Below are 27,728 nucleotides of genomic sequence, written 5' to 3'. Positions count from 1 at the left end.
CAGTCTCAGACATGTACACACGCAGATAAGTTCCCTGGAAGGTATTTCTGAAAGCCAGGCCATGCCCGGCGTTTGAAAGCTCTGCACAAACCATATAACCATAGGGGTTCCTCCATCATTAGTATCAATGTCCATTAGGGTGACGGCTCACTGTGAAAATGAGCATCCAAACTCCACAGCTCTCGCCACTTAACCCCAAGCCTCCACATACGTTCCTTGATTATTTTTTCCCCCACTCGCATTAAGCGCCATGCTCAAGGCACAGAAGAGATGCATCATGTGCGATGAGAGCTCAAACTCCCAATCTTCAGACCCAGGAGTCCTAATGAACACCTTGTCAAATCAGCAGTTCAGGAGCATTTGGTGGCAGGAATGGGGTGGGGGGGAACCTGGTATTTTGATTGTAATTTCTAAATCCATTTTTATCCCATAGAGATAAAAAATAATAATAATAAAATTGTAAGAGCGCTTTTTTTTTTCCCAGGCATAATCAGCACCTTAACCAAAGTGCTCAGAAGCAGCCCAGGTCACAGACCTCAGAGCGTGACCGCAGGAGATGGGTTATGCGTGCACCTATAGGAGCCGCAGGTACATACGCCAGATTCCCTGCACAAAACCGCACTTAGCAGGTAGCTGCACAGCTATTTGCTTCCAAACTGTAGCCCCTCTGGGTGAAAAACCAAGAAAGCATTTAGTCATCTTTGCAGGCGCAGAGATCTGCTGTTGCAGGCAGACAGAGATGCACAAACACTGTAAAATCCCGATTTAAAAGTGTCGAAAACCATCGGGAAGGATGCATGCGTGCCGCTTGCCCATCATCACCTTAGTAAAGCCCACGCATAGCACTTCATATGCTCCCCATGTATGGAAGAGAAATTTAGGAAGAGGAAAAAGTTATGTCTAGAAAGCAAAATGCCATAATTTCTGGATAAATCCCCACCCAAGTCAGCATCCATAACCACAGCCAGAACTATCGCAACGTAGCCATCAGCTTGGTTCATACCTTGAGTTAGTATCTTTGACCACCTTTGGGCACACACTGGACCATGCCAAGAGCTGTTATGAATTAGTCTGGGGGTCTTTCACATAATACTGCATGGCACCAGATCTCTCTGACGTTAGGAAGCGGAGCTGGGAGAGGAAAGGAGGTCTGGAGATTACCTGATCCTGATCCAAATGCCAAACATTCTCCCCTTGGCTCTCCTTTGCAAATGGACATGAGAGGCACTTCTATGCCCTGTCTCTTTGGGATCTCACAGGTCAGCCCCAAATAGAGTCTGTGCCATAACAACATCTAAAAGTTATGGGCCACTCTGTAAGGGGATGTCATTGCAGCATAAATATCGTGCCCAAGGCTCTGACCTCACGCCTCCAAACCCCAGCCAATTATCTCAAATACTAAGTGCCTTTTCTCACTTCTAAATCCTGCGGTCGTTTTCTGAAGGCTATTCTTTGGAGACAGCTCTGTAAAATGCAGCAAATTTGCAGCAGCACGATGTTCTTGCACAAAGCATAAACCGTTTCACTGCACAATTTCCTTTTTTCCCTGGCAATGCCAACAGTCTACAGCAAATATCCACTATGAACAAAAGCACCAAAACATAGAAGACACATAGCGTAACCTGATGTCCAAGAAATCCATTCTGTTTTTTTTTTTCCATTTGCCATCTTCTATACAAAGATGATAATTAGTGGGGATGATGCTTGCAGTTTATTGTATGCATTGCATTGTTTAACACACTACAGAAGAATAATTAAGACAACTCTCTCATATCTTTTGGGAAACATCAATTAAAAAAAAAAAAGTCCAAGTTTTTGTTAATGGTTAGAGAGTTTTTTTCTATTACCAAATTCACCAGATACGTATGAGACCCAAAGAACAGCCAAAAGCACATTTTTTACTTTTTCTCCCTATAGATAAACACTACAAGTCTAGATTCACTTCACCCTACACAACCTATCCAAAATTTAAGCGTCTGGTCTCACATTATCTGAGATCATGAGGTGTTATGGCTACAGGCAGGCGAAACATGTCCCCAGCTGGATGGCCACAGACTGGCAGTCTCAAACCGGGTCTTCTTCTGAAGACACAAGCAGTGATTTGAACGAAAAAGCAAGCCATCACTAGTCTCAGCCTGGACGCCCAACCCAAGGGCAAAGATGCATCTCAGAGATGAGAGGCAGAGGGACACCTCGTGGGAAAACCCTTCCAGGACTCAGGTTGGAGGCTGGTGCCACAGTGCTCGATTCGGTGAGGTACAGTGCTGTGAGGTACAAGCAGCAAAGCAGGATGCACTAGGTCTAATTTAAGGACTTTCCCATAGTTCTCCCCAAATCTCACTGCTCATGCCCAGAGCATGGGACAACACTGGAAACTTAACCATCCCCATGACCCAAGAGTGAGCCAGCACACTCCCAGATTACCATGGCAATAGCCAACGAACCTCATTCACCACAGCTTCACCTTCTGACACCCCACGGAGTGGAAACATATGTTTGGAGAGGGTTTTTTTTGTTAAAAAAAAAAAAAAAGCAAAACTCATTTTGCACTTTGCAGCCCATTCTGTAATTAATCAGAATTGTATTGCCAGCTTCTAATGATCGAAACCCATTTAATCATTTTGGAGCCTCTCGGCTGTGTGACGTAAGAGCCACAAATCAGAACCTAGGGGGGCCTTATGAACATTCATCACGCATCCTTCCCGAAATTAATGGTACACAGTCTAAGCACAGCCAGGCCCCATGAGGTGCTTAACATCCTATGCACAAGATGTAAATTCATAATCATCAGCGCAACACCATCAAAGAAATACTCCATCAAGGCTCATTTTGCAGTTGCTAAACATGTGTTTCCCTCACTTGAAACTAAAAAAGGGCTTGAACTATAAATCCCAGGATCAAAAACATCCCCCAAACTTTGAAGAGTTTAGATCTGAATCGGAGATCAACGTGGCACATTATGCAAGGCATCATCTGAAATGAGAATAACCACGTGCTGCAGGATTTGAAATGCCAGCAGCTTTTCCATAGTGCTCCAAACCTCCCCTTTGAATTCTAAAATTTCAGCTTCTGCATCACTCTGGGACACGCTGACTGAAGATGACGATGCTCTGATGAATCCAAATGCCTTCCTTGCTAAACTGAAGGCTCCCAAATCTTAGTGCAAAGCCACGGTTTGCTCAGCTGGTTTGTGAGCTCTTAATCGCATCTTCAAGACACAATATTTCCTCCAAGTTTTTGTGGCTGCTTTGTTTCCAAATAAATTTTGTAGATGTTCTACAGGAAAGAGGGCTTCCAAATGGACCTACCTCCTGATGTCCAGGCTGACAAGTTCAAGGACAATAGCAGAATGGCTCAAAGCAAAGCAAGACCCTATGGAAGGGGTAGCTTCAGTAGTCAAATACATATGGTGCAGAAGCCTTACACGGCCAGGGACTCCTCAGTGACTTTCCCAGGGTGGCTTAGCATGGGAAAATTGCAGGATTTACGTCTTGCTTCTTTAGGCTCTATACTCATCATGGCACAGCCTCTTCAGTAAAACTTAGTACAATACATAACAGGACAGTTTCCTACGCTTTGACAAAGTTTTCCCCGGATACATCTTCTAGATCAACTCCATCACTTTAGGAAGTAGCTGCATTTTTACACCACCACCTGGAAATGCTGACTTTCCCCTCATTTCTTCATCCATTCCCAACAGTGACAGTGTGGGAAAAAATCTTTTCTTGCTACAAACACGGGAGGTAGATGCTCTGCCTCACAACACAAAATAAACCATCAATCAGGAAGGGTTTCCGCACGTCCTTAAGCTTATTTGCATGTTTGTTTGTCTTCCTTTAGTGACCAAAAATCAAATAGGAATAAGAGCACACACACAGAGACACAGAAACAAACCATTCAGGTATTCAGAGCAAAAGTTTCCCAGTGTCACACGCAATGTCCAGAATTGACCCGGAATTTGGAATCTGGGTGAAAGGAATTGATTTTTAATTGTCATCAGGAAAATGTTTTATAGGAGCATCACTTAAATCTCTGCACTGCATAACAGCTACCTCCACGGGCTCCAAGGGGCATATGGTCCGCTTCAGGAAGCAAGCCCCTTCGATGGTGACTCGGAGCCCACATTATCATGCGTAATGAGGGAAAAAATCAAGTGCAAGTCACAGCTGGCTTGGGATCATGCTGGCGCTTGCATCTGCCACTAGCAGCTTCCCAAGTTCTCTATCTGCATGCTCCTCCTGAGCAAAATCCAAGGTGCCCCTAGGTGCATCTGAAGGAATGCTCTGCTGGAAACATGACAGTAGACACGTTGGCTTGTCCTTGGCCTAAAAGAGCACAGAAAATCCTCTCATGTCTGCTCAGCTCTAACAGACATAATTTAATCTTCAACCTGATCAAAAAAGGTCCACTGAAGAAACATGTACGCCATCTCCAGCATGCTCTGGATCAAGTCCTTTGTGCTATTGACCCTTCCCAGCTCCTACAGCAATGCACAGAAAGTCACCTCCTTCTCTGATATAAAGACCCAAAACTGTGCCTAACTTAGAATATGAATGATCGGGGGAGGGGTGGGGGGGGTTAAGTCTCCACAGATATCTTCAATGGCGATTATTTAAGTTTTACTTATTATATCACCACACTAACTACCCAGGCCTAGTCTTACAGTTGAGATGGCATTTCCATTCCAAAACTCCTCTGGGGGAAATTACGGGAGAGTGGGGAAGGGAAATTATATGCAATTACCAAGAACGGCTACTTACAATCTCTCAATTTTTAAAGAATATTTCACAAAAAAAACCCACACTCAGACATCAGTTAAACTGACCCTGTCAAAAAATGAGTGGTTTGCTATGCTTTCAGGGCCAATCTTCACATTTTTCTGTGGTTTCTGCACTTTGTAGCTCCACAGCATCAGAGTATGTGCCCCAGGAGGTGTGTGAATGGGGAAGAACAACTCAAAACAGGCACTGCTGGATATTCAAGGTGTGGAGATCTCCGCTGTCATGACTGAGGCACACAGCTCAGGGGTCTTTGCTTGAATAAGGACATTGGTCCTGAATGACAAGTCTCAAATCTCAACTGTTATATATTTTGTTCCGTATTCACGTGGTTTGCGCCAAATAGTCGGATGATGTCAAATGGTGGCTCAACACAGAGCCAAAGAGCCAGTACTAATAAAACATACTGTCTTCTCAACCAAATTTTTATTAGGAGCTTCATCATTTAACTGTAAAATAATTTACATCCTTCCATCCCTTGGCACTTAAATGCCTTTAATGGAGGATTTTCCTGGTTTGTGTAATAGATGGAAGGGTTTTTTTGCAACAACCATCGAAGGGAGGTTTTACCTAAAATGGTCTCGAAGGTACCTTCCAAAAATCCACCCCATTTCACCTGCTGCCAAAGAACAGGGAAAGCTCAGGAAATCTCTACTCGCAGAAATGCCTGATGTCTGCTCACAGCCTTTTCCTGCAGCATTTCCTTGGAAATACAGCTTCTCATTCACAGTCTCTGCCTCACGCTGCAATTACTCCTTTCCTCCCGTATCTTTGTTCCTCCAGCACAACTTGTACTAAACGTCAACTCCAAAACCAATGGTTTAGTCACAGCAGCGGCTGCAGTGTTATCCTGCCGACTGTGACCAGAATTGCAAGCAGCAGAAGGCAAAGCCGTGGGGTCTCAACTGCTCATCTTAAGCCCTTCGAGCACCCTGAACGGAGCTCAAGCCCCAACAAAACATGCTTTCCTTGCAGGAGGTCAGGAGCTGCAGCAGAAATTGGTTCTGCCAACGCTTCGGGCTGGATCAGGCAACTATTGCAGCTCAACACTACTGCAAGCAGGTTTGCTCCATCAATCTTTGCCGAAGACGAACCCTCCTGCTGGGCAAAGGGCTTGGGCTTTGATCCATACGGACACAATCTCACACATTGCCTAAAAACACTAAAAAAATAAATATAGCCCTACATGGGTTTGGAGGAGCAAAGCTTCCTCAGTTTCTAACACAACCCCTCTTTTTTGTCACTGCCCGTAACATGGCACAAACCTCACAGGGACATACTCCATCCAGCCAAGAGGGATAAATTTCAGTTCCCAAAGCTGCCCACGACAAAAACAAGTGCTTCTAGATCAGTGGTTGAGGGAGAGGGGTAAAAAGAAAAAAACAGGGGGCGGGGAACCCAGCACTTTTACTCCTTTTCATGACAAAAGGAGCTAGCTGAGAAATGCCCCAGTCCATGCACCTGTGTCCAACCCCACCACCACCACCCATGCAAAGATACATCAGTGTCCAAGTTTGAGCGGATCCTCAGCTCACTGAGCAGCCCTGTCCACAGATGCCTTCCCAAAGTTAGCTCTACCCCTCTGATCACCCTTGCTTTTACCTCTCTACTGTGTCTCGTTTGCTCTTCACTCGCATAGTCCAGCTGTGGAAGATTCAAACGGCTCCAGTCCTGCTGTTACCAAAGAAAAATCAGGTCTCCGAGGATTTTTTATTATTCTTTTTTTAAAGTATTGCAAAGCCATCGAGCACAGAACTAATATATAACCTGATCTCTTCCTGGCCCTTTGTTGTGACAGTGAACCATAAAGCAATGATATGAGCACACCCGAGCCCCGGCTTTGCCAACAGCCTGAACTGGAGAAGTGTTTCAATCTCCCTTCATAAAACTGTGCAGCAAACCAGCACAGAAGCGTCCAAGCCTCACTGCCCACGTGGGGCCAGACTCCAGAGCACTTTTGGCTCGTTCTGGTCCTTCAAGCAGCAGCGAACTGGGTGCTGAAGGCTTCCAAAACTCAAGAGATGCCTGCTTGCCTATGTTCAGAAATGACCAACATGCTCAAGTGATCTCCCTGCTGGGTAATGAAAACCTCAGTCGGGGTCCCATAGCACCTAACAGCTGGGATGGTAGAGTATGGCTGACTCAAGGTGTCAGAGAAGAAGAAAGTCAGGCTGTGCTCTCTGCCTTGAAAATCCAGATATGCACCATAGGGGCAGGATGAAATAACTCGTTCTTTGATATTCAGGCATCTTCCAAACAGGAGAACAGGTATCAGGAGAAAACAAACAGATCTGAGTACAGTGCTGTGTACAGAAATGAACTAATATCAAGCTTGACTGAAAAAGTTGATTAAATTAGTTTAATTTAAAAGCCCAAACAAACCCTGAAGGAGGTTCTTTGTTTATTGCTTTTTACCAACAGCCTGCGTTACTGAAGAAGCACCATGTGGGCATGAAATATTTATTCATTAAATCTTTCATAAAGCTCCACACTATTGGTTTCACTCAGGATATATTTATAACTTGTCAAAGTCCACGAAAATCACTACTTTTCTTTCCCCCACCTCCATCCCCCTCCAGACTGTTTATAAAAGGATTAGGCTCTCAGTTTTCATTGCAATAAGCCTGATCCTCATCTCCACTGTTGCTTGTACACAAGGTGCTCCTTCTTTAATCATTGCAGGATAGTTCTAGTTAAAGTAGTTCAGCCTTCCCTGTGCCACCCAAAAGGGACAGTCACAGCGCTGCAAACGGTACTGCCGCTTGACCGTGTTCCTGCCATGGGAATGGCAACATCACTCAATTACAGAGGAAAGCACCGTGCACCGGCAGCAATACATGGAAATAAAAGTCAGGATAGACAGTCCACCCAAGCAAGGGAAAAGCAGTCAGAATGTGCATTCGCTTCAGTATTGGTGTGTCTGAGTCATTTGCTATCAAACCTCCCTCCATCAGTGAAACCCCTTCTTGAACCCTTCCTTGGCTGTCAGCCAGCCTACAGATTAAACCCACGCTCCAAGTTGGGTTAATAACACACTAGCGTAAACGGTGCTATATTACCCTCAGTCTCCGCTGCAAAACTATGTAATATTGTTTTACTAGGTTTACTGACTATATAGCTCAGTCCAGTACTGGAATGAGGACAGGTTATACTTATCAATGAAAGTACTTTCCACCTATAAGTGTGCAAAAAGCCAAGATTTGCATGGAGACTGTGCAGGGACAATTCCCAATTAGTGAAACTGTCACCTCTCTAAGAAGTTGCACTGACACCTCGTCTAGGTGTGGGCCAAATTGAATTTCCCCAAATAATCCTGAGCAATAAAAAAAAAAAGCACCCGAAAACAGATGCTGAGCAGGCACTTTGGGTGCACCGCAGGGTCCCGCGTAGTTTTGGTGGTCGCAGTCACTGCGTGCATCCCTGCCTCGTTGGACCACGAGCTGTCTGGTCAGGCCTGCTCCCAATTCCCTTACTCCATTTGTTTGTGAGAATAAATAAATATAAATACAGCATAAGCAGATGTCGTTGTCCCTGGAAACCAGGCTTGCTGGGTATGTTTCTGCTGAAATGGCTTCTTACTGGAAAATTAGGTTTTGATTAAAGTGTGTTCTTTCCTTGTTTTTAATTAGCAGAGTCTACTTCATGTGCAAGCTTTAGGCTTTTTTTTTTTTTTCTTTTTTTACTGGAAACCTGAACTATCTTGCCTGGCTTTGGTTTTTCAAATGCCTGACCCTCAGCAAGGGCTGGGTTGCCCCAGCACAACAGCACCTTGTGGGGCATTGAGTAGAAGACATCTCAGAATGACTCCACAAGGAGACACCAGACACTCCTGACAGAAAGTCTAACCCAGGCCAAAGGGTTAGGAGGGACCAGCACCCACATACCAATCCCATAAGGCACTGCTGCAGCTCAAGACAACGTTTTGGATATTTAATCCCAGAAACACCTGTCCTAACATTTTTTTAGGGGAAAAATGATGACTTCTTCCCAAATGAAAATACTGATGAGAACAAAGCAGAGGCTTCATATTTATGGTTTTTGTGAAGGGGCAAAATACCTTTTCTAAGTCACTACCACCAAAAACTCAGTAGAGAAGCACAAAGAGCAACCCCAGCTGATGAAACTTCATCGCAGGGGAAATATTCCCCTTAGCAGAGAGCCCAGCAGTACCCCACGGCCACCTACCTAAACCACGGGGTCACTGCAGAGCCACAGCTGGGAGCCTTGTGGTAGAACTCCACCACACTCCCGAAAAACTTGGAACAAATGGACCTATGTTTAACCAAGCATTGATTTTTCCCCTCAATAACCTCCATCACTCATGGCGGTCCCAGCCAAAGCCACAGCAGCGCACACCCCACATTTCCCACTCACACAGTGTTTCTTTGTCGAGTATCACCACGGAAGCACCATGATAAATCATTTACTCTCGAGTCCGCCTTACAAACCCGCCAGCATCTCATCCCTGCAAGGTTCTCTGCAGCTATGCTCCTAGACCTGAAAAATTATATTATAAAAGGAAACTCAAAATGGAAAAGGTTGAGCTCAAGCCCGGCAGAGCTGGAGATGCTCAAAAACTCTGCATTTGATAAAGTCTACAACTCAAAACTTTTTGCAAAGCCTTGTCCCGCTGGCCGGGCTGCGCCACGTTTGCACAGTAGCTCAACAATTACTTACATTCCCAAAAGACAGGCGGGGGCCTGTTACACTCAGTTTACCCCAAAAGGGCCTCACTTGGCAATATTAAGTCTTTACAAAGTAACTAAAGCCAGCAGTACATGCAAAAGATTTGCAGTTTCACACAGTAGTGAAAAGACCATTTTCCTCATTAAGGCAACATTATCCTGATGCTGCACGAGAAATGGGCTCACCCTTGAATTTTCACATCCCAGACTGAGTCATCTGAGTTACAGCAAAGAAGGGAAGGAAAAAACTCCCGTGGGTGCTGTAATGACAGCATTTTCTTCTTGGGAGTGAGTCTGCGAGGGGCTACGTGGGGCTGGCAGGGAGATGCCAAGCCACAATATGCTCCAGCGATTTCCAGCTGCTGCCAGCTCCCAAGAGACATCAGAGTCAACTGGCACAGCTCCTGCTTGGGCAAATTTTAGCCCAAACACCCCCGGCTCTACAGCAAAAGCTGGCGTTATTTTTACCTCCCCTCTGCCATCGTTAGGAGAGCAAAGAAAAAAATATGCTATTTTTTTATATGCTCGTTAAGTATAATCTTGAAAATGTTCTATGCCAATGCATAAAGCTGCCTACTATGCTAATAGAATATTTAATTGACATTTATTTGCTGACTAGTTATTTATGCTAACGTCACCCCTGCATAATTAATAGTCTGCTAAAGTCGACTTGAAAAGCAAACATAAAACACTATACCAGAAGTCATTTACAGTATTTAAAAGAAAGAGATCCTGCAATCTATTTACATTAGGTTAGTCTAAACTTGGTTTTGATGGAATAAGAGGATAAGGATTGGGCAAAGAAGATACAAAAAAAAAGAAAAATCTATATACTATAGAAATATCCACAGTCTTTGACAGTACAACCTGCCAAAGAAGATTTCCGAGTTTCATTTTACTTGGCTTGAGGGCCCAGTTCTTAGCTGATGTAAAACAGCATAAGCTCAGTGAATGCCTACTGATTTTCTCCAGCCTCAAGCTCTTAGGAAGTAATATTTCAGGTGAGCCTTCAGTGAAAGAGCTAAACCGGGGCCAGATCTGCTCTCAATTATACCAGTAGAAAAGCAAACTCATCTCAGATAAGTCGGTGGAGGAAAGCCAACTTCTCACAAAGATAAAAGAAGTCCACCCGGCCCATCTGATCCCTCTACCTGCACTATTATCACAGACCTGCAGGCATAGCTTAAGTTTTATTTCCTCTGGGATGAGATTACCAGGGGGAAGTTGGCTTTGGTTAAAAAAAAAAAAAAAATAATCTACGATCACGTTTTCTGAGAGAGAAGCTCTGGAGGCCCTCATCTATTTTCAGAAACTTTATCTCTGCGTCACTCTCTGAAGAACCTGTGGACACAAGTGACCTCCAAGAATGATGCTGAAAGGCAAGTGTATGGGCCACATCTCCACCACCCCTCCAGCTGTGCCCCTCAAAAAAGCCTCCTGTTCATCAAGGAAGTCTTGAATGACACCAAATACACACCCTGAGCAGAAAGTGACTGCTCAAGGTTTGCTCCTCTCTTTGCTCCTGTCTCGCCATCTCCCCTTACTGCTCCTGTTCCCAACCCATGTACCCCATGTTCTGCTGTAGTTTCAGCCCCAACGTAGTTTCAGCCCCAGCATCTAAGCAGTACATCCATTGATGATTTCACCTGAGTACTATCAAAATGGAAAAACTGTCTCAAAGTTATTTCTTCCATCTATCTATTCATCTCTCTGACATCTTGCACACAAATCAGCTGTGACACACAGCTGACCAGCTTTTGACTATGCAGAATCCAGTGAATCCTCATGTCATAAGTTTTGACATGGCCAATCAGATCCACGTCTCGCCTCTCTTACACCAGTGATCTCAAACAGAAGGATTTAGCTCTGTGAGAGATTTAGATAATAGTTTAAAAAAAAAAAAAAAGAAAAAAGTTACCATTTGAAGGCAACCTGGTTTGCTGTGGCACAAGTATTATCTCCTTTATCATCCATACCCTGCCCAGAATCAGATCCAGCACTTTGAATCTGAGTGAAACTGCTCTAGTTTGGCCTGGATCTAGGCTAAAAGTTAACCTGACTTGAGTGAAACACAAAAACCTATTTCAAATAGTAACCAAATGATGACATTCACCTTCACAGAAAGTCTGGACAAGCAAAATGCTTTGTGTCCACCACTTTTAATGGCATATTTCATAGAACTGTAGAACAGTTTGGGTTGGAAGGGACCTTTAAAGGTTACCTAGTCTAAGCCCCTGCAATGAGCAGGGATGTCTTCAACTAGATCAGGTTGCTCAGAGCCCCATCCAAACTGACCTGGAGTATTTCCAGGGATGGGCCATCTCCCACCTCTCTGGGCAACCTGGGACAGTGTTTCACCACCCTTCCTTGTGCTGAGGCCTCAGAGCTGGATACAGTACTCCAGAGGGTCTCACCAGAGTGGAGCAGAGGGGAAGAATTACCTCCCCTAACCTGCTAGCCACGCTGCTTTTGATGCAGCCCAGGACACAGTGGGCTTTCTGGGCTCTCAGCGCACATTGCCAGGTCACGTCCAGTTTTTCATCCACTAGTACCAAGACGTTCTCCTCAGGGCTGCTCTCAATCCCTTCATCTCCCAGCCTGTATTGATACTGGGGGATGCCTCAACCCAGCTGCAGAACCCTGCACTTGGCCTAGTCGAACCTCAGGAGGTTCACACAGGTCCACTTCTCAAGCCTGTCCAGGTCCCTCTGGATGGCATCCCATCCCTCAGGCGTGTCAGCCGCACCACTCAGATTAGTGTCATCCACAAACTCACTGAGGGTGCACTCGATCCCACCATCTATTGTCATTGATGAAGATATCGAACAGAACTTGTCCCAGTACGGACCCCCTTAGGGACACCACTTGTCACCAATCTCCATCTGGACATTGAGCCATTGACCACTACCCTCTGGATGCGACCATCCAACCAATTCCTCATCCACTGAACAGTCCACCCATCAAATCCATACCTCTTCAATTTAGAGAGCAGGATGTTGTGGGGGACTGTGTCAAAGGCCTTACAGAATTCCAGGCAGGCAACATCTGTAGCTCTTCCCTCGTCCACTGATGTAGTCACTCCATCATAGAAGACTACTAGGTTGGTCAGGCAGGGCTTGTCCTTGGTGAAGCCATGCTGGCTGTCTCGAATCACCTCCCTGTCTTCCATGTGCCTTAGCATAGCTTCTAGGAAGATTTGTTCCATGATCTTCCCAGGCACAGAAGTGGGGCTGACAGGTTGGTAGTTTCCAGGCTCCTCCTTTCTACCCTTTTTAGAAATAGGTGCAATGTTTCCCTTTTTCCAGTCACTGGGGCCTTCACCTGACTGCCGTGACTTTTCAAATATTATGGAGAGTGGCTTGCCAACTACATCAGCCAATTCCCTCAGGACTCTGGGATGCATCTCATCAGGTCCCATAGAATTCTGTATATTCAGGTTCCTCAGGTGGTCACGAACCTGTTCTCTTACAGTGGGAGGGACTTTGCTCCCCCAGTCCCTGCCCCGCAGTCCATCCACTCAAGAGGTGTGGAAAGAAAAGCTGACAGTGAGGCAAAAAAAGTTATGTATCTCAGCCTTCTCCTCATCTGTTGTTACCAGTTTGCCACTCTTGCTCCTCATGGGGGGAGTACACTTTCTTTACCTTCCTTTTCTGGCTGATATACCTGTAGAATTCGCATCCCTTGACAAGTTCAGCTCCAGCTGTGCTTTGGCCTTCCCAATCCCATCCCTACCCAACCGGGCAGCATCCCTATAGTCTTCCCAGGATACCTGTCCCTGCTTCCACTGCTGTGCATCTCCTTCTTGCCCTTGTTATCTTTCCCTTATTATCCTTCTTGCCCCTTATTATCTTGCCCTTATTTCACTTGATGAAGCTCAGCACCATTCAAGAGGGACTCACTTCATCCCAGGATCAGGTTTTTCAGCTTTAATCCTCCTTATATTGGTATAACAAAGAAGTAGAGGCTGTTTTCCTACATATAATTGCAGTACAACTGATCACCTTGATCATCAAATCCAAGGATAGATGGTGTTCAGAGGTTTTCCCATCTGTACCAGTTCATTGTAAAATCAAAATACTGACCTGGTTCTCTCCCCACTATATTTCTTTACATTTCCGATCTCCTCGGTCTCCTGGTTTACATGGCGAGCAGACTCAAGCTCACCATGTGGATTCGGACACAGAAATGCTCTATTTGAATTTCCATCTGTCAATAACATTAAAGCAGAACCACTGTGGCAATTACAAGTGTACACAATAATCTTGTCGTCCAGTGTCTTTAGCGCATCCCAGAATGCATTAAGATAGTGCCAGGAGAGATTCAGCTCTGTTGGCTCAGCTGTAAATCTGCAATCTGTACAAAACCACCCAAGTGTCAATCAAAAGACGTTCCTGCTCTCCGCGTGGTTCACAATGCATAATTTAGCTACTACGCTTGTCAGGTTCTCCACGCTGCTCTTCTACCCGATAGTAAACGTGTTCACGAACCCAACTGTCATCAACAAAGGAAAACAGCACATGGAAATAACAGGCTAAGGGAGGTAAGAGACCTCCTTTCCTTTCACAGTTAAACAAATCGCTAGTAAGGGAAAGTTTAGTTAGACTTAAATTTTTAATGCTCAATGGGTAAAACATCCCAAGGGATGGAGGATGTTGAAAAACAACCATATCGATGCTGTGCTGAGGAGGAGAACAGTGTTTGGGTAAGACATAGGAGGGGACAAATGTTGTCCCCGTTTCCATGCAGGCTAATATAGTGAGGAAATTTTAATTAACTGTTAGAAAGTCTATGTTACATCCCACCCCTATAATCCAGAAAACAAAGCCTACTATACCACCACAGCCTTGCCACTGTCAAGAAACTGTGAAGCAGGTTGTCCTTCCTCATACGAATTACAGTTGCTGAGGGGTCTTGTCAGAAAGGATGAAAATTCCACACTCAGCTATGTCAGGCAGTAGCTGCCCACTGGTCTACACCACAGTTAATGTGCAAGAAAAAATAGAAATCTCTGTCCCAGGACGTGACTTTAGAGCTGATCAGTGCCAAAGCTACAGACCATAAGGACAGCTTCACACTTGCCTCAGCTAGTTCATGAATAAACATCCAATTCATTCAAATGAGTTCTATATTAACTAATTTAAATAATTTTCATTTTGCTTTGAATGGTAAACAGATCTATTCTGCCAGGATAGTCGAGTTTGCAATTCAAATTACACACCGATTTGTAATGAGAAAACTATAATTAATGGCAAAGCTTGAAGTAACTACGATTTTACTCCTTTGATTTCCTGCAGGGAAGGAGGGGGTAGAGGGCAAAGCTCACAGGCATGTGCACACTCACACCATCCTTTCATAAGCCAATACATTTTATTGAGAACTCAAGTATTTGGCTTGAGCAGTCCTATTCTAGTCCACTGCACCATAATGTCATGGGATGACATAACATGACTTGACATTATACTCACAGGCACCATGATGCAATACTAACGTCACCCAATAAATAATCATGTAACAGTCTGTAAATTAAATGACTTCCTCCTATTGGGATCATAAACAATAATTATTTGGCAGCTACCCCTTAAAAGCTGTGTGTGTGATGAACATTAAATCAAGCTCTATTGATTTGCTAAACTGAACCACCCCGTTTTTTCACATCTCTCTCCCATCTAATGAAATTCTTCGTGCTGTCACTCTGTACCATTTTTGTCTGGCATCATGTTTATAAGATTAGTCCGATCTGATTCGTAAGCAGGACCAGAGCGTTGTCCCAGGGCTGGTATTTTGCCCGTTAAAAAAATCCTTCTTAGCAGATCTGCTTTTTCACCAAAGCCTTCAGCTCCTGATTAAAATCAAACCCTAATGACAGATAACTGGCCCTGGCCATGCTGTTTGCATGGTCTTGCCAACAGATATCTTCATTGTAATCAAGACGTTGAGAATCAGGCCCTTAGCAAACCATCCATGCAATTTGAAGCTGGCTTTCGTTTCTTCCAAAGGTTTGGCAACACAATAGTACGCAACGCTAAACAGGCAAAAAACCTCCACGGAGTTCATAGAGAACATCACTCTCTTTATGACCAATGTAAAGTCTGATCCTCCAGGCTTCACCAGCTGAAACTCTCAGCGCTGCAATGAAATTTGGCTTATTAAGATACATTCACTGATCAGCAAAACAATTAAGAACAGGACAAACTCCAGACATCTGTGTACAGTTAAGTCTAGTACTCACAAGCTACTTTTAAAAGCTGGTCAGAGCTCAGTTCTCCCTACGGAAGACAAGAAGCACTCTTGAAAATTCAGCTTCTTCCCTGTGTTGTCCCAATGGGAACTATGATCTTTCGAAAACCCACCTCTGAATGCTGTGGGCAAACACCCAGAGGAGCTTTGTGACTTACGGCATCTTTTCCAAGTGAGAGAAGTCCTGAAGGATCAAATCCTCCCGGGCATTTTTGGTGCTTCATTCCAAAATACGACTCAAGCTCGTAAATGCTTAAATCTCTTTTGAAATGACAACCTACACATTTAATTTATTCTCTCTGAAAACTATACTAAGACATAGTCAATAGAGTCTATTCACTGAGAATGGGAGGGGCCGAGGGGGGTTGGGGTGGGTGGAACAAAACAGGGCAGTTGCCCAAATTTAAGACCCTGGTGTACAGTTACATCACCCAGCCAGAGGAGAGAGGAGGTAGGACACACTGCACATTTGCAGTCATTCCAGCAAGACAATTCACACAAAGTAGCCACAACCCAAAGAGCAGATTCCAACATTTCCATGAAAAGCAGTTGCCTCTGGTTATAAAACAATCATTATTTTCTATTACAAGAGTCGATAAGATCTCTTAACCCTTGACCCTGGCATTTTGAGATTTAGTTTACAGCACTGTGCGCCTTTCTGGTAACATTGATTATAATCCATGTAATACAAGGTAGTTTAAGAGACCAAAAAAATAAAATATCTAACCATTCGCACATCAGTTTGATTCACTAGTGCTTAAGCCAACAGATTTCTCAGCCATGCTTGTCTTCAAGACTTCAAACTACTATTTGTTCAAAAGACAGAAACCAGAACAAAAATATAAGTTTAGCTCAGAGTTTGGCACATGAAAGGCAGAAATGAGCCCATTTCAGCCCTGCTTAAAAGACCGTTTTTACAGCTCACTCCAGTGGGAGGTCAGGCAACACCTACACCAGGAGAAATCACAGATGGCACACAAATGGCACTTATGCTTTTTTCAGTGGTCACATGCAACAGAAAGTAAAAGAATAACTTCAGCAGCAGAATCGCTAAATGGGACTTTTCTTAAACGAATGCACAAGCTGGAGGCTAAATATTCCGCTCTTCTTCCCCGATCCAGGATAAATGGAATATATGGAGGGAATACGTATGAGTAGCAGTAACAAGTATGCCTTTGCTTGAAGCTATGTAGCGGTAAGGATGCACAGCTGTTCCGTTGCTGTATGCAGCCAAAAAAACCCCACATTTTTCTTAACACTGGGGATCAACATGTATTATTAACAAATTGTTCCACACGAGCCACTCAGTAACCTACACCTCTTGCATTTAGATTTTGTGCACCTAAGAGCTGATAATCACGACATGCCCTAACCTATAATGACCAAATTTTGCTGTCTTTAATGGTGTGTACCTACCATTGGCATTAAAATCTGACAACGGAAGGTTTTAAACTTTCAGGGAAAAACACGTGAGTGAACAGCCAACTTCTGGTTTTGGTTACACCCAAACTGATCTCACTTATTTTAGTTTATTCTCACTCTGAATTTCATCCCATCTTCCTACAAGAACAGGACAATTCCCTCCCCTAAATGAAAATTACAGCTTTGCAATTTAGCAGTAAGTTTCCTTGCTAAGACAGCTTCCTATAGGAATGCCTTCTGTTGTTACCAACTAGATCAAAACCGCCTTTGCTAGAGGCCAACTGGCAAACTGAATCACCCACTGACCTGTGGGGACCTGACCCTGACTGCATCACCCAACACCAGTTGAGGATCTGGAGTACCCATTCCAGATCTCCTGCAAGTCTGGAGATTAACCACCAGCACACTAGAGCACAACCCTAACAAAACACACAGAACTTACCATCTGGAGGCATCAGGACCTTGTTATTCTGCGTACACCAGCCAACGGGGTGAAGATCTGCTGTCATCACGTCACACCAGAAATCCGCTCTGCGGTCATCTCCATAGCCACAGTAACGAAGCAGTAAGAGCTGTCCACACGTTGTAATGATTGTAGCCACCCAATATGTGTCCGGGTTGCTCTTGTTGGCCACTTCTAATTTCATTCCTGGTTGGAAACTGCTTTGAAGGCTGATTTCAACCTTACAAAATGAGAAAGGCATGGTGTTACCTTCTCTCCTTTGCAGGGAGACCACCCTCCCCAGCTAAGCACGATAATGCTGCTCTGGGATAGGACATAAGTTGATCCAACCACCTCCTCCACAATCTGTCTGGGCAGGACCATTCCTACTTCACTGGCATATACCCCATCACGCAAGGCCCCACATGCTCCAAAGAGGCCCTCCATCAGTGGTACCCTCAGGTGCACTACATCTAAGAGCACTGGTACCCATCTTCACATCATAAATCTTACTAGTGCCTGGGAGAAAGGTGGTATAACTCAAATGAGGTTGCATTTCCCACTGCACAGCTCCATCAGGAACATCACAGGACACATGCAACATAGAAAGACAGGTACTAAGCACCTCTAGGAGTTAAGCCAAACTATAATAACTAGTCATATAACAACACTGAAGCACCTCTTGAGGCTTGACAAGCATCAAGGGATGAATGCTGTATTAGGCAGACCAAGGAGAGCACTTCCACTAAATCCATCCCCAGCAGCTCAAGCTTCAACAGATTCATTCTCCCAGCACCCCAGTACATAAGGTATGACCCACTGCTGAAAGTCATTCAAATAGAGTTTTCTCTTATAGTAGCAACAGGTTCTTTCGGAAGCTTCCCTCTCACTGCAGCACAACTACACTGTTCCTAAAGGACATCTCTGTCAGCAAACAGACTCAGTGTAAGGCAACCTAGAGTACCACAGCTAAAACCCCTCTCTTCCTGCTGCAGATGTCTTCTTCCTCCAGAGCACACAGACCAGACCAGTGAAGCTGGGAGAAGAGCCATGACAACTGATAAGCAGCTGTAGCAGAACAGGCTGCTACCTGTACCTGATGGGTCAGGTAGGAGAATGAGCAAGCACCATCCTCATGTTCCAGTTGAGGACAGAGAACCCCCATGATTTGTCGTGGCTTTACTCAGATGAAGGCATCACAACACCTTCCCACTAGGCCTCAATACCTCTGACAGCACAGTCTTGTAGCTCAATGACAAAGATGTCCTGGAAAAAGTCTACCAACATGGCCACATGTGCACACCCTTGACTTTGATGAAGAACTCGCAGATCACCTTAATTTCTGTCCGATGTCCTCATGTGACATCACACACATGGAGCTGAATAGAAGAGGTTAAACAACTGGTGGCGGTAGAGAAGCTGGTCCCAAACAACAATATCCTTGACTGTGATGGGGTCTGCTCAGAGACAGTCCTTTCTTCAAAGTATGCTCTGATCTTCATCAGTCAAGATTTCAGAGACTTCGAATGCTATTTGTGCTAACATGGAGCAGAGCCACAGACCATGCTGTAACTACCATGGCTGTCTATATGAGCCACGTTTACCCAGGAAAAGCATCACCTACCCAAGTATTTGGTTCTCAAGCTCCTGAGACAGCATCTCCATGCAGGAGGCTGAGAGATGGTTTCCTATGAGCCATGCTGGACTCTAGTGCTGAGTAACCCTGCCAGTCAGTAAAACTTGCACTAAGAGGTCATCTTTGGAGAAATAAGGCACTCTTGAGAGATGAACCTCTACAGGTTGGGATAGACAGCAATGAATAGAAAAGAAAAAAAAGTAGATGAAGAAAAAAAAAAAAGAGTGCGTTATAAGCAAAAGGAGAGCAATAGAAGCCCTAAAAAATGGCAAATTTGAACCCAAGGCAGAGGATAAAGCAGTAGCATAGACACAGCGCTCCGAGCTGTGACTGCAGATGATACAAACACCCCGAGTTCATCTAACACCAGCTGGGGGCCAGTCCTACACAGGTTGCCACCTGTGCAGAGGGACAATTTCTCCCCAAAATAGTCAGACCCCACTTCAGTTCTCCAGGAATGCCCTGAAGACCCACAGAGGGAACACGCGCAACGCCAGCAAAGCTCAGATGAAGCACATACGTGTTTGAAGGAGCTGTGGGGGGCAGCGCTGGCTCCTGTTTCCTCCAGGAACTCATCCCAGTTGAAGTCTGCGTCCTCAATGCTGGAGCCCTCATCTGTTCAAAAGAAAAAAAAAAAAAAGGAAAAAAAAAGGAAAACAAAGAAAGAAAAGCAGCCTAAAACACAGCCAAAGAAGGCAAAAGTTGTGTCAAATACTTGAGGGTGAAAATAGCAACCAGTATAAACATCAACACAAAGGAAAACAGAAAGCTTGTTTTAAAGATCTGTGCTTATCTAGATTGATCGACTCTTACTATGTTTTCAGTAGACTTTGGGACTTCAGCAGCCAACACTCTGAAACCAGAAATGACTTTGCTTTCACAGCCGTGGGGGAACAAACCAGTGATACCACAATAGGCACTTGTCCTCTTTTATTTTGTATTCGACGACTCTTTTGCTGCAAGGGAGGTGGATGCCTGTCTGCTATCACAAGGATGCCTTGCTCATGCCCCAAAATCAGGTCACCCAGCACTGTTAATTACAGCAGTGCCCTGGTGACAATATTAGATGTTGCTTCTGTTGGCTGAGCAGTGTGTAGAGCAAACATCACAACCCTTGGGGCTGGGGAGCCCCAGGTTCAGCCCTGGGGCTTCCTCTCCTTCCTCAGCACCCCTCCACCCAGAAATCTCCGCTGAGGCCTCCATGCCTCCCTCTTCCCCCAAGACTAGAGCTGCTTTCCCCGAAATCCCCCAGCACCCCTCACCAGACCGCTATTACCTTCTTGCTCCCTGCACTTGTCCTTGCCCCATTTCAGATGTGGGACTTTGCATCACGCCTCCCCAGTCTGCACCACTGCCCCACACAATCCTTCCCCACAGAGAAGGACTTGACATTACTACTCTATGTTTTTCTTTAGAACTGCACTGAGTAGAACAGAGCTGAGGCCTCAAAGCACCGCTGAAACACACACAGCAATAATTAAAAATAAATCTTCTTTCACTTACAGAAAATCAGCCAAATCTGATTGTTTTCATTTTGTTCCCAAGCAATCTCACAAACCCAGTTTCGTCCCCAGAGCAAAAATGTTTAGTCGTGCAATGAGCTCTTTGCAATAAGCTCTTATCAGGCAAACTCTGTGAGACCCTTACCTGCCCAAACATTCATCAGCGTGGTCATGATGTAATTAAAGTGACTCATGACAAACTGAATTAAGAAACCTCCCCAGACAGTTTTATGAAGAAAACAGCAGGGTTAATTTATGGCAATTATTGCTACAGGTCTCCAGTTTTCAGGACCCGAAAATTATGATGCGCAATGGGAATCTCTCATTATTAAAAGGGGAAGACATAGGTTTTATTTGCTGCCTATGAAGCCAGACATACATGGGCGAGGGGAAAAAGGTGGATGAGAAGAATGTTTTTGAGACAGAGCTGGTGGAGGGTAAAGATCTGTCTGGGAGTTCAGAGAGGAGCACTGAGCTGTCATCGCTGTTAAACACTTTGCACGCCGCTGCATCAAGTCTAAGGTCTGACTCCTTGCCTTAAACTCAATTAACCTGCTTAAATATGAAGACGTAAATCAACATTTACTCCCGTGATAAAGTGGCTACCAGATGACTTTTCAACTCAGCAAGACAAGAAATAACCCAACTCCATGATTACAACCTGAAAATAGACAAATTCAATATAGAATAAGGGATAGGGCTTGTTTTGTGCCTTGCAATCATCGTAAAAACCTCCAGGCATAGAAGCTGACCCTGTTTGAGCTATCTGACCCAAAACAAGGGGTTTGTTCATTCTTGACTGAAAGGTAAGCCACAGCTTAACCACAAGGTAGGTGCCTGGTGCAAAAATTGCTAAGAGTTTCCTTCATCTGTATCATGCAGGCAGGCAATTTAGATGATCAGGGAAATTTTTCAGCACTAATGTCTGCAACCCTGTGGAGTTAATGTTTTAGAGAAGCACCAGGATGAGAGATTTCAAAGGCTGAACCTCTAAAATAAAGCATGTTAGTCCACGAGTAGATGGGCAGATATGGTTACCCATCCCAGGCTCAAAATTACTCCAGTTCTTAAGCAATTTTCTACCCTGAGCATGACCAATTCCCGTCCCACTGAAAGTCAGTGACATCTGACATGAAAAGCAAAAGGCAAAGAGCTAAAAGTGCATCCTGACTGCCTGGTTGCTCCCTGCTTCTGCATCCCACTGCACCTGTGCTGCTGGGATGGACTGCTCAACAACCCCAAGGACATCATCACCTCAGGACATCTGACACGGACAGGACATTTCCAGGTCAGCCCTGGGCACTCTCCTCTCCTTCTCAGACACATCTACTTCAGAGCACGTGGCACTTCCCTCAGCCCACAACAGTCTATGTATATTCTCAGTTTTTAGTACTGCTTTTTCCTCTAACCTGCTGAGTGAGTCCAGACAAGTAAGTATCTCCTTTTCTCCAGCTGTTGGAGTAAAATTGACATAAACTAGGAAAATGAAATGTCAAGTGTAATTGAAGCATGCAAGGAAACCTGCTGGTGCTCAGGTCCTCTCTACTGCCCCAACCCTATTTAATTATTTACCGAGTATTAAAATAGAGAAATAGTAACTAGACATGATTTACCTATGATTCAATTAAGGAACTAACCACCAGACAACATAGTGCTGTTGATAAGCAGGGTATTCCTGTCAAGAGAGTGATAAACTGTAGGCCAGGTCAGCAAATCGACAAAACCACTTGGAACTGCCAAGATCAGGGGAGAAGTAGGTAAAAGGTAATTCCGGCAGGGGGAGATCACGACCACCAACTCATTGACCACCTACCCAAGTGATACCACCTACTCAAAAGAGAACAACGGAAGAGGACAACAGAGTCTGAGCACTAATTTATGTGGGAAGTGAAGAAATCTTGACCAATCATTAAAGAAAATAGCAATAAATATGTATTAATTGTTTGCATATAGAATAATCAGTGTAGAAAAGTGGAGATTTTTGGAACTAAGGCATGCTCCTGTTTTGGAACAAGCACCCCATTTCAGCACATTAATGGAATAAACTTGGAAATACCTCTGCACTGTGTGTTACTGGCTTCCACACCGGGTAAAGAACCCAAGTTTGGGACAACACTGCCTTCCTGGGTAGTCTTATGGGAAGGAGTCACTCCACAGAGTAGTGGAAGCAGGGATTTGTAGGCAGTTCAGTATATAACCTCCAGCCCTTGCAGGGAGCAACGTCTCCAGGGTGACAAACTCTTCTCCAGAATTTGCCAACAGCACGTTCATGACAGCAGCATTACAGATCCTAGCTATGGATGCAACAAGTCCTCCTGTACTTCATAATCTTATTACCCGTGACCTACTCTGCCACATGCCAACACAGACTCGCTGGCCCCACCGTTCCCACAGCCCCATCGGCAGGTCCATTCACATGCAGTCCAGCAAAACTCACAACAGCACCTGTTTAAAAAAATATCACTCAGATCTCTCCTTTCTAAACTCAAATAGAGAGGCTTCGAGACCCCAGAGGGAGGCAGTGTGAGAGCTGCAGCCTGCCAATTTATTCCTCTCTGACACATCACAGGTCTGACTCATCTACAATGTTTTATCTGCAGATTTTGTCAGGAAATTACTTTTACAAGGTCTGTAAAAATAATGTCAGAGTACTCATTTATTACGGTATCAGTGTCCTATTTTGCTTTGGTTTATCACAACAGATTTTGAAGGGAATAAGTTTCCAAAATGTTTTTTTATGGACTTTGTTCCCTTCTAGACATCTGGCAGGGGTGCATCCAGAGCAGAGACAGCGGGGCCCAGGGATGAGACCAGTGCAAGAGACCCAACCCCATCCATGCACATAACAGGGCTGTACACAGATCTCCTCATCCATCAGAAAAGCCCTACTGCTGAGGAACAGAGGACACCTCTTTCTGATCTCTCTTAATTGCCTGGAGAGCCCCTGATTAAAATGCAGATAGAGAAATGCAAAGTCTCTTTTAATATACCACGATGAAGATTGTGCCCACTTGAGAAGCGGTTATCACAAAGCCAATCTGTTCGTCGCTCCTTAAGTCATGCACTCCAAGAACAAAGTCCTGGAGAGCTGTAAAATCCCATGTGCCTGCAGTTCACAGAGCACCCTGAGAGATGACAAATTTGGCATTAGGCCTATTTTACATATCAGCTCCCCTTCCAATTATTGGTACTTAGGCCCAGCGCTCTTTCTTAATGAAAGAGTCAAGGCTGGCTAGCCTACAATATGATGATGTATAAACAAGCCCAGGACGGCAAATAAAATCAACAAGTCATTATCTGTGAGCCTCTCAATGGCTTTAAAGTGCTCATGCATCAACACTATAAAAATGCAACTGCTCCAGCTGTTAACAGCCTCCCGGGATGTTTGGCTATGGGAAATAAAGGGGATGAAAGACCCAAAACCTGTGGCTCCAGAAGCACAAGTTTTTCTCAGGCTTCACTGAAGAAGAACGGATTTGTGGCAAATTGCTCAACCATCTCATTTATAGCACGTAGACAGATCCATGACTTTGAGTGACTACAGAACTGAAATGCTTTAGCAGCTAACACATCAAGAGAGGCAAGGGGGGGAAGCTGATTGACCATAAAGCTCTGGCATGGCCTTGGGAGAGTCAACAAGATCCATACACCCAAAGAAATTTAGGCTCCACAGGCCAGTTGTTCTCATTCCAAAACCAACGTCTATGGTTGGCCAACTGAACTCATCCTAGAGGCAGCTACCTCTCCCCTTTGGATATAAATGGATCCAACGGGGACTAGACCAGGCTGCACGGGCTTTGCCTCCTCCTGGATGACTAGAGACATCCATTAGAAGAAGGAAACCATGTATGAACCTCCCCCCCAGGCAAGTTCCTATCATCCAACGATTTCTGGTTTGGTGGTTTCCTTGAGACAAACATGGTTTCTAAGCAGTTAGTACGATGCATCCTTCTTCCATAAGTATGTCCAATTACCCTTTGAAGCCCTCTGAAACAACCAGAACCACTGCATATACCATGGAAAAAAAAAAACCAAACCAAAACTTTGGCTGGGCTACCAACCCCACAGCACAGGAAAGTTTCCACCTCTCTGTGTCCCACCTAACACGCAGAGTTTAAGAGCCCAGCTGAATCTATAACCCTTGTGGCAAGACAAATTGAACTACCCCACATCTCAAACACATTTTCAGTGCCACACAGCCAGTTTGCATTTTTTATAGGACATCCCTCTCTCACTTTTCTCTAGCCCCGCTGACCTCTTGAAAGACCACCTGCATTCCCACCTCAATTGCACAAGCATAATGCAGTTACTTGCTAGGAGCTGCCCGGGTGGCCACTGGCAACCTGCGGGCCAGATGTGCCACACCCTTGTTTATTATTTTCATGGTAAAAGTTTCAGAAGATGGTTGCATTGCACAAGGGGCTGTGCGAGATAGCCCATCCTCACCCTAAAAAGCTTAGAAGGTCACCTCAAGGACCACAGCTCATAGTTTAACTGGCATGGTCTCATGTGAGTCCCGTCCCCCTCAACTCATTAGTGAACATGGCAAAGATTTAAAGACCAGTCAGAGCTTTCCAATGGGTGGTCTCCAGGGAAATAGGGAAATCACTGAGTCACTATGAGAAGTGAAGAAGCTAAAGGCTGGGCGGCCAAATTTCCGAGGTGCTGAGGGAGAAATTGTGAAAAGCAGACCAAAGACACAGCTTTGAAAAGGACTTCAGCACAGCACAGACCAATACAGCACAGATAGCACCACCAGAGAGAAAAGATGCAAAAGACACTGAAGGCAAAGCATGCAGAGTTTTAAAACAGCCACCCCAACGCTGCTACACTTGAGAAGCGTTGAACCAGTGATTCACCACTGGTGAGGGCACCTGTTTCCATGGAAGTAGCCTTAAGGCATCCCTTTAGGAGGCCCACCTGCAAGCACAGACTTTCATCTGCCACTTACATCATAGGGCCCTTTTGTCAAGAATAGCTCTTACAGAAATGCAAGTGAGTTTGGGGAAAGCATACAAGCACCAACACAAGTACCACAATGCAAAAACGAACCCTTTTGTACAGCTTAACTGACTGATAGCTCAGTGTTGCTCTCCACAAGTTCATCAGTTGAGCTCTCCCATGGAAACACAGAGCAAGGATGAAGGTACAAGTTACAGCTGAGCAATACAGTGCCACTGGGAGAGGTCCCATTCCCACCAGCATGTGCTCTGGCCCTCCCTCTTCTTCCAGCCAGTTTAAATCACAAAGCCGGCAGAAAATTAATGACTTTTTTTTATTTTTTTTCCCCCTGGATTACCTTTCTGCTGGCTCAGCAAGTTGAGTGACTAAGCCCAGGGTGTGATGGGCAGCAGAGGTGGTATAAAGAAGGGTCTCCCATTTTGGCATCAGAAAGAAAGTAGATTGGGTCGAGCCATAATGTGCAACTTTACCATAAGATACAGTCTTCTCCCGTTAAGGCTAGATATGGGAAGTTAAAGCACCTAATTCCAGCAGAAATCACCAGAAGCTAGCACTTATTTTTCTGTATCTACCATGATGACACCCAAATTTCACGAAGTGAATCCTCACCTTTAAGGGCCCATCCCAGAGCATTACAGAGCATCGAGTCATGCCCATGAGCACAAGGACAACATGCGACCACCTCTCCACTGGCTAGACTAATGTTTGTGAAGTCCTCTCACCTGACACACTCAAAAAAAATTCTGAATTAAATGAGAGTGAAGAGTCGGAACAAGAGAGAAACTAATTTCTGAATGTTCATTTCCTCTCTTTAAGCACAAAATTCCAACAAAATAAAAAAGGGTGGGGAAACAGAAAGAACACAATATGATGTCCTGGGAAAGATCTTCCACTGCTTTTGTTTAAATTCTGAATAGCTGCTAAATACTGTAGAAGAGATCCAGAAGAAAAAAAGCTCCAACTTCCCAATCCATCAACCAGGGATCCACTTTAGCACTCCATGATATGGGACACATACAATCCATAAGGCTCAAAAAAGGCCTTCAAGCTGTATAACCGTTCCCAATGCTCCCCTGGCAACCTGGCTGTCCCCACCTCTACTGGTGACCAGCTGGAGGGCTGTACCAGTGAAGACAACCCATGGGGGTGAAGGAGAGCTCACCTGAATCAAACTGCTCAATGTTGCCATTGGCCGGGCTCTGCCCCTTCTCTGGGGAGAGATGCTGGGTCTCTTGCATGGTGGCGATGAAAGATGCCCTTGTCTCCATGGCTCAGAGGAAGAGTCCTTGCCTTCCTAATTCATCCTGCAGCAGGGACCGCCTAGAGGACAAACTAAATGAAAAATAAAAAGAAACAATGAGTGATTTGTTCCACTTACACCGATCCATTCCCTCAGCCTTTCCTAATGGGTTTCAAGTTATCCCATGTTGATTGTAACCCTTGGATCCTGCTCTCTCCTCCAAGGTGAAGCTAGACTTGGATGAGGAACCACAAAGGGCATTTCCCCTTAGTGGCAATAATATCTTAACAGCAATAACAACAGCAGCAGCAGCAGACAAGATGAGGTAATAAACAGCATCCGCAGTATTTGACACAAAGGATTCATGTCTCAAAGTTCAGTCCAGCTCCCCGTATCACCAACAGAGAGGGAAGGACCAGCCCATAAGGTGGCACAACCCATGCAAAAACAAAAAAAAAGACACCCAAGAAAGGTCAACTCAATCATCCTCCAACAAGTCCAGCCCTTGACATCCAACCTATTGATGGCTAGCACTGGGTGAGCTATATCTCACTCCATAAATATTCAGACTTCCAAAGGTGGAGATCTGAGATAAAGAAACAGAGGAAACACTGACGGGAGAATACTTGGGAGAGACTGGAATAACTCTAGAAATTAAAGTTCAGCATGCAAAATGCAGACACCCTAATGAAATAGTGGTGGCTGCAATCATTTTTTTTTTTCAATGGAGACTGACCAAAGGGAACTGCACCAGTTAGTGCCATGCAAAGTAGCAAATATCAACTCAGGTGTAGATTGGGTTATGTTGGCAGAGGAGATTCTTC

The 27,728-nt window shown here is 44.8% G+C and overlaps 1 protein-coding gene across 1 annotated transcript in view; it reads right to left on the bottom strand.

Moving 5' to 3' along the window:
* The window catches only part of SFMBT2 (Scm-like with four mbt domains 2), a 105,474-nt gene extending 78,542 nt beyond the window's left edge, over positions 1 to 26,932 (bottom strand). Inside the window, exons 1-3 of the mRNA XM_009882959.1 lie at positions 26,827 to 26,932; positions 19,721 to 19,815; positions 17,565 to 17,805 (exon numbers count right to left, since the gene is read on the bottom strand). Of these exons, the coding sequence (XP_009881261.1) occupies positions 17,565 to 17,805; positions 19,721 to 19,815; positions 26,827 to 26,932 (442 nt within the window). The remainder of the gene's footprint in view (positions 1 to 17,564; positions 17,806 to 19,720; positions 19,816 to 26,826) is intronic.
* Between the last annotated feature and the right edge of the window lie 796 nt (positions 26,933 to 27,728).

Source organism: Charadrius vociferus, unplaced genomic scaffold, assembly GCF_000708025.1.
Source record: "Charadrius vociferus isolate BGI_N301 unplaced genomic scaffold, ASM70802v2 scaffold32, whole genome shotgun sequence".
NCBI lineage: Eukaryota > Metazoa > Chordata > Aves > Charadriiformes > Charadriidae > Charadrius > Charadrius vociferus.
Note: the sequence above shows the minus strand (reverse complement) of the source record. Positions and strands in the feature narration are given on the sequence as shown.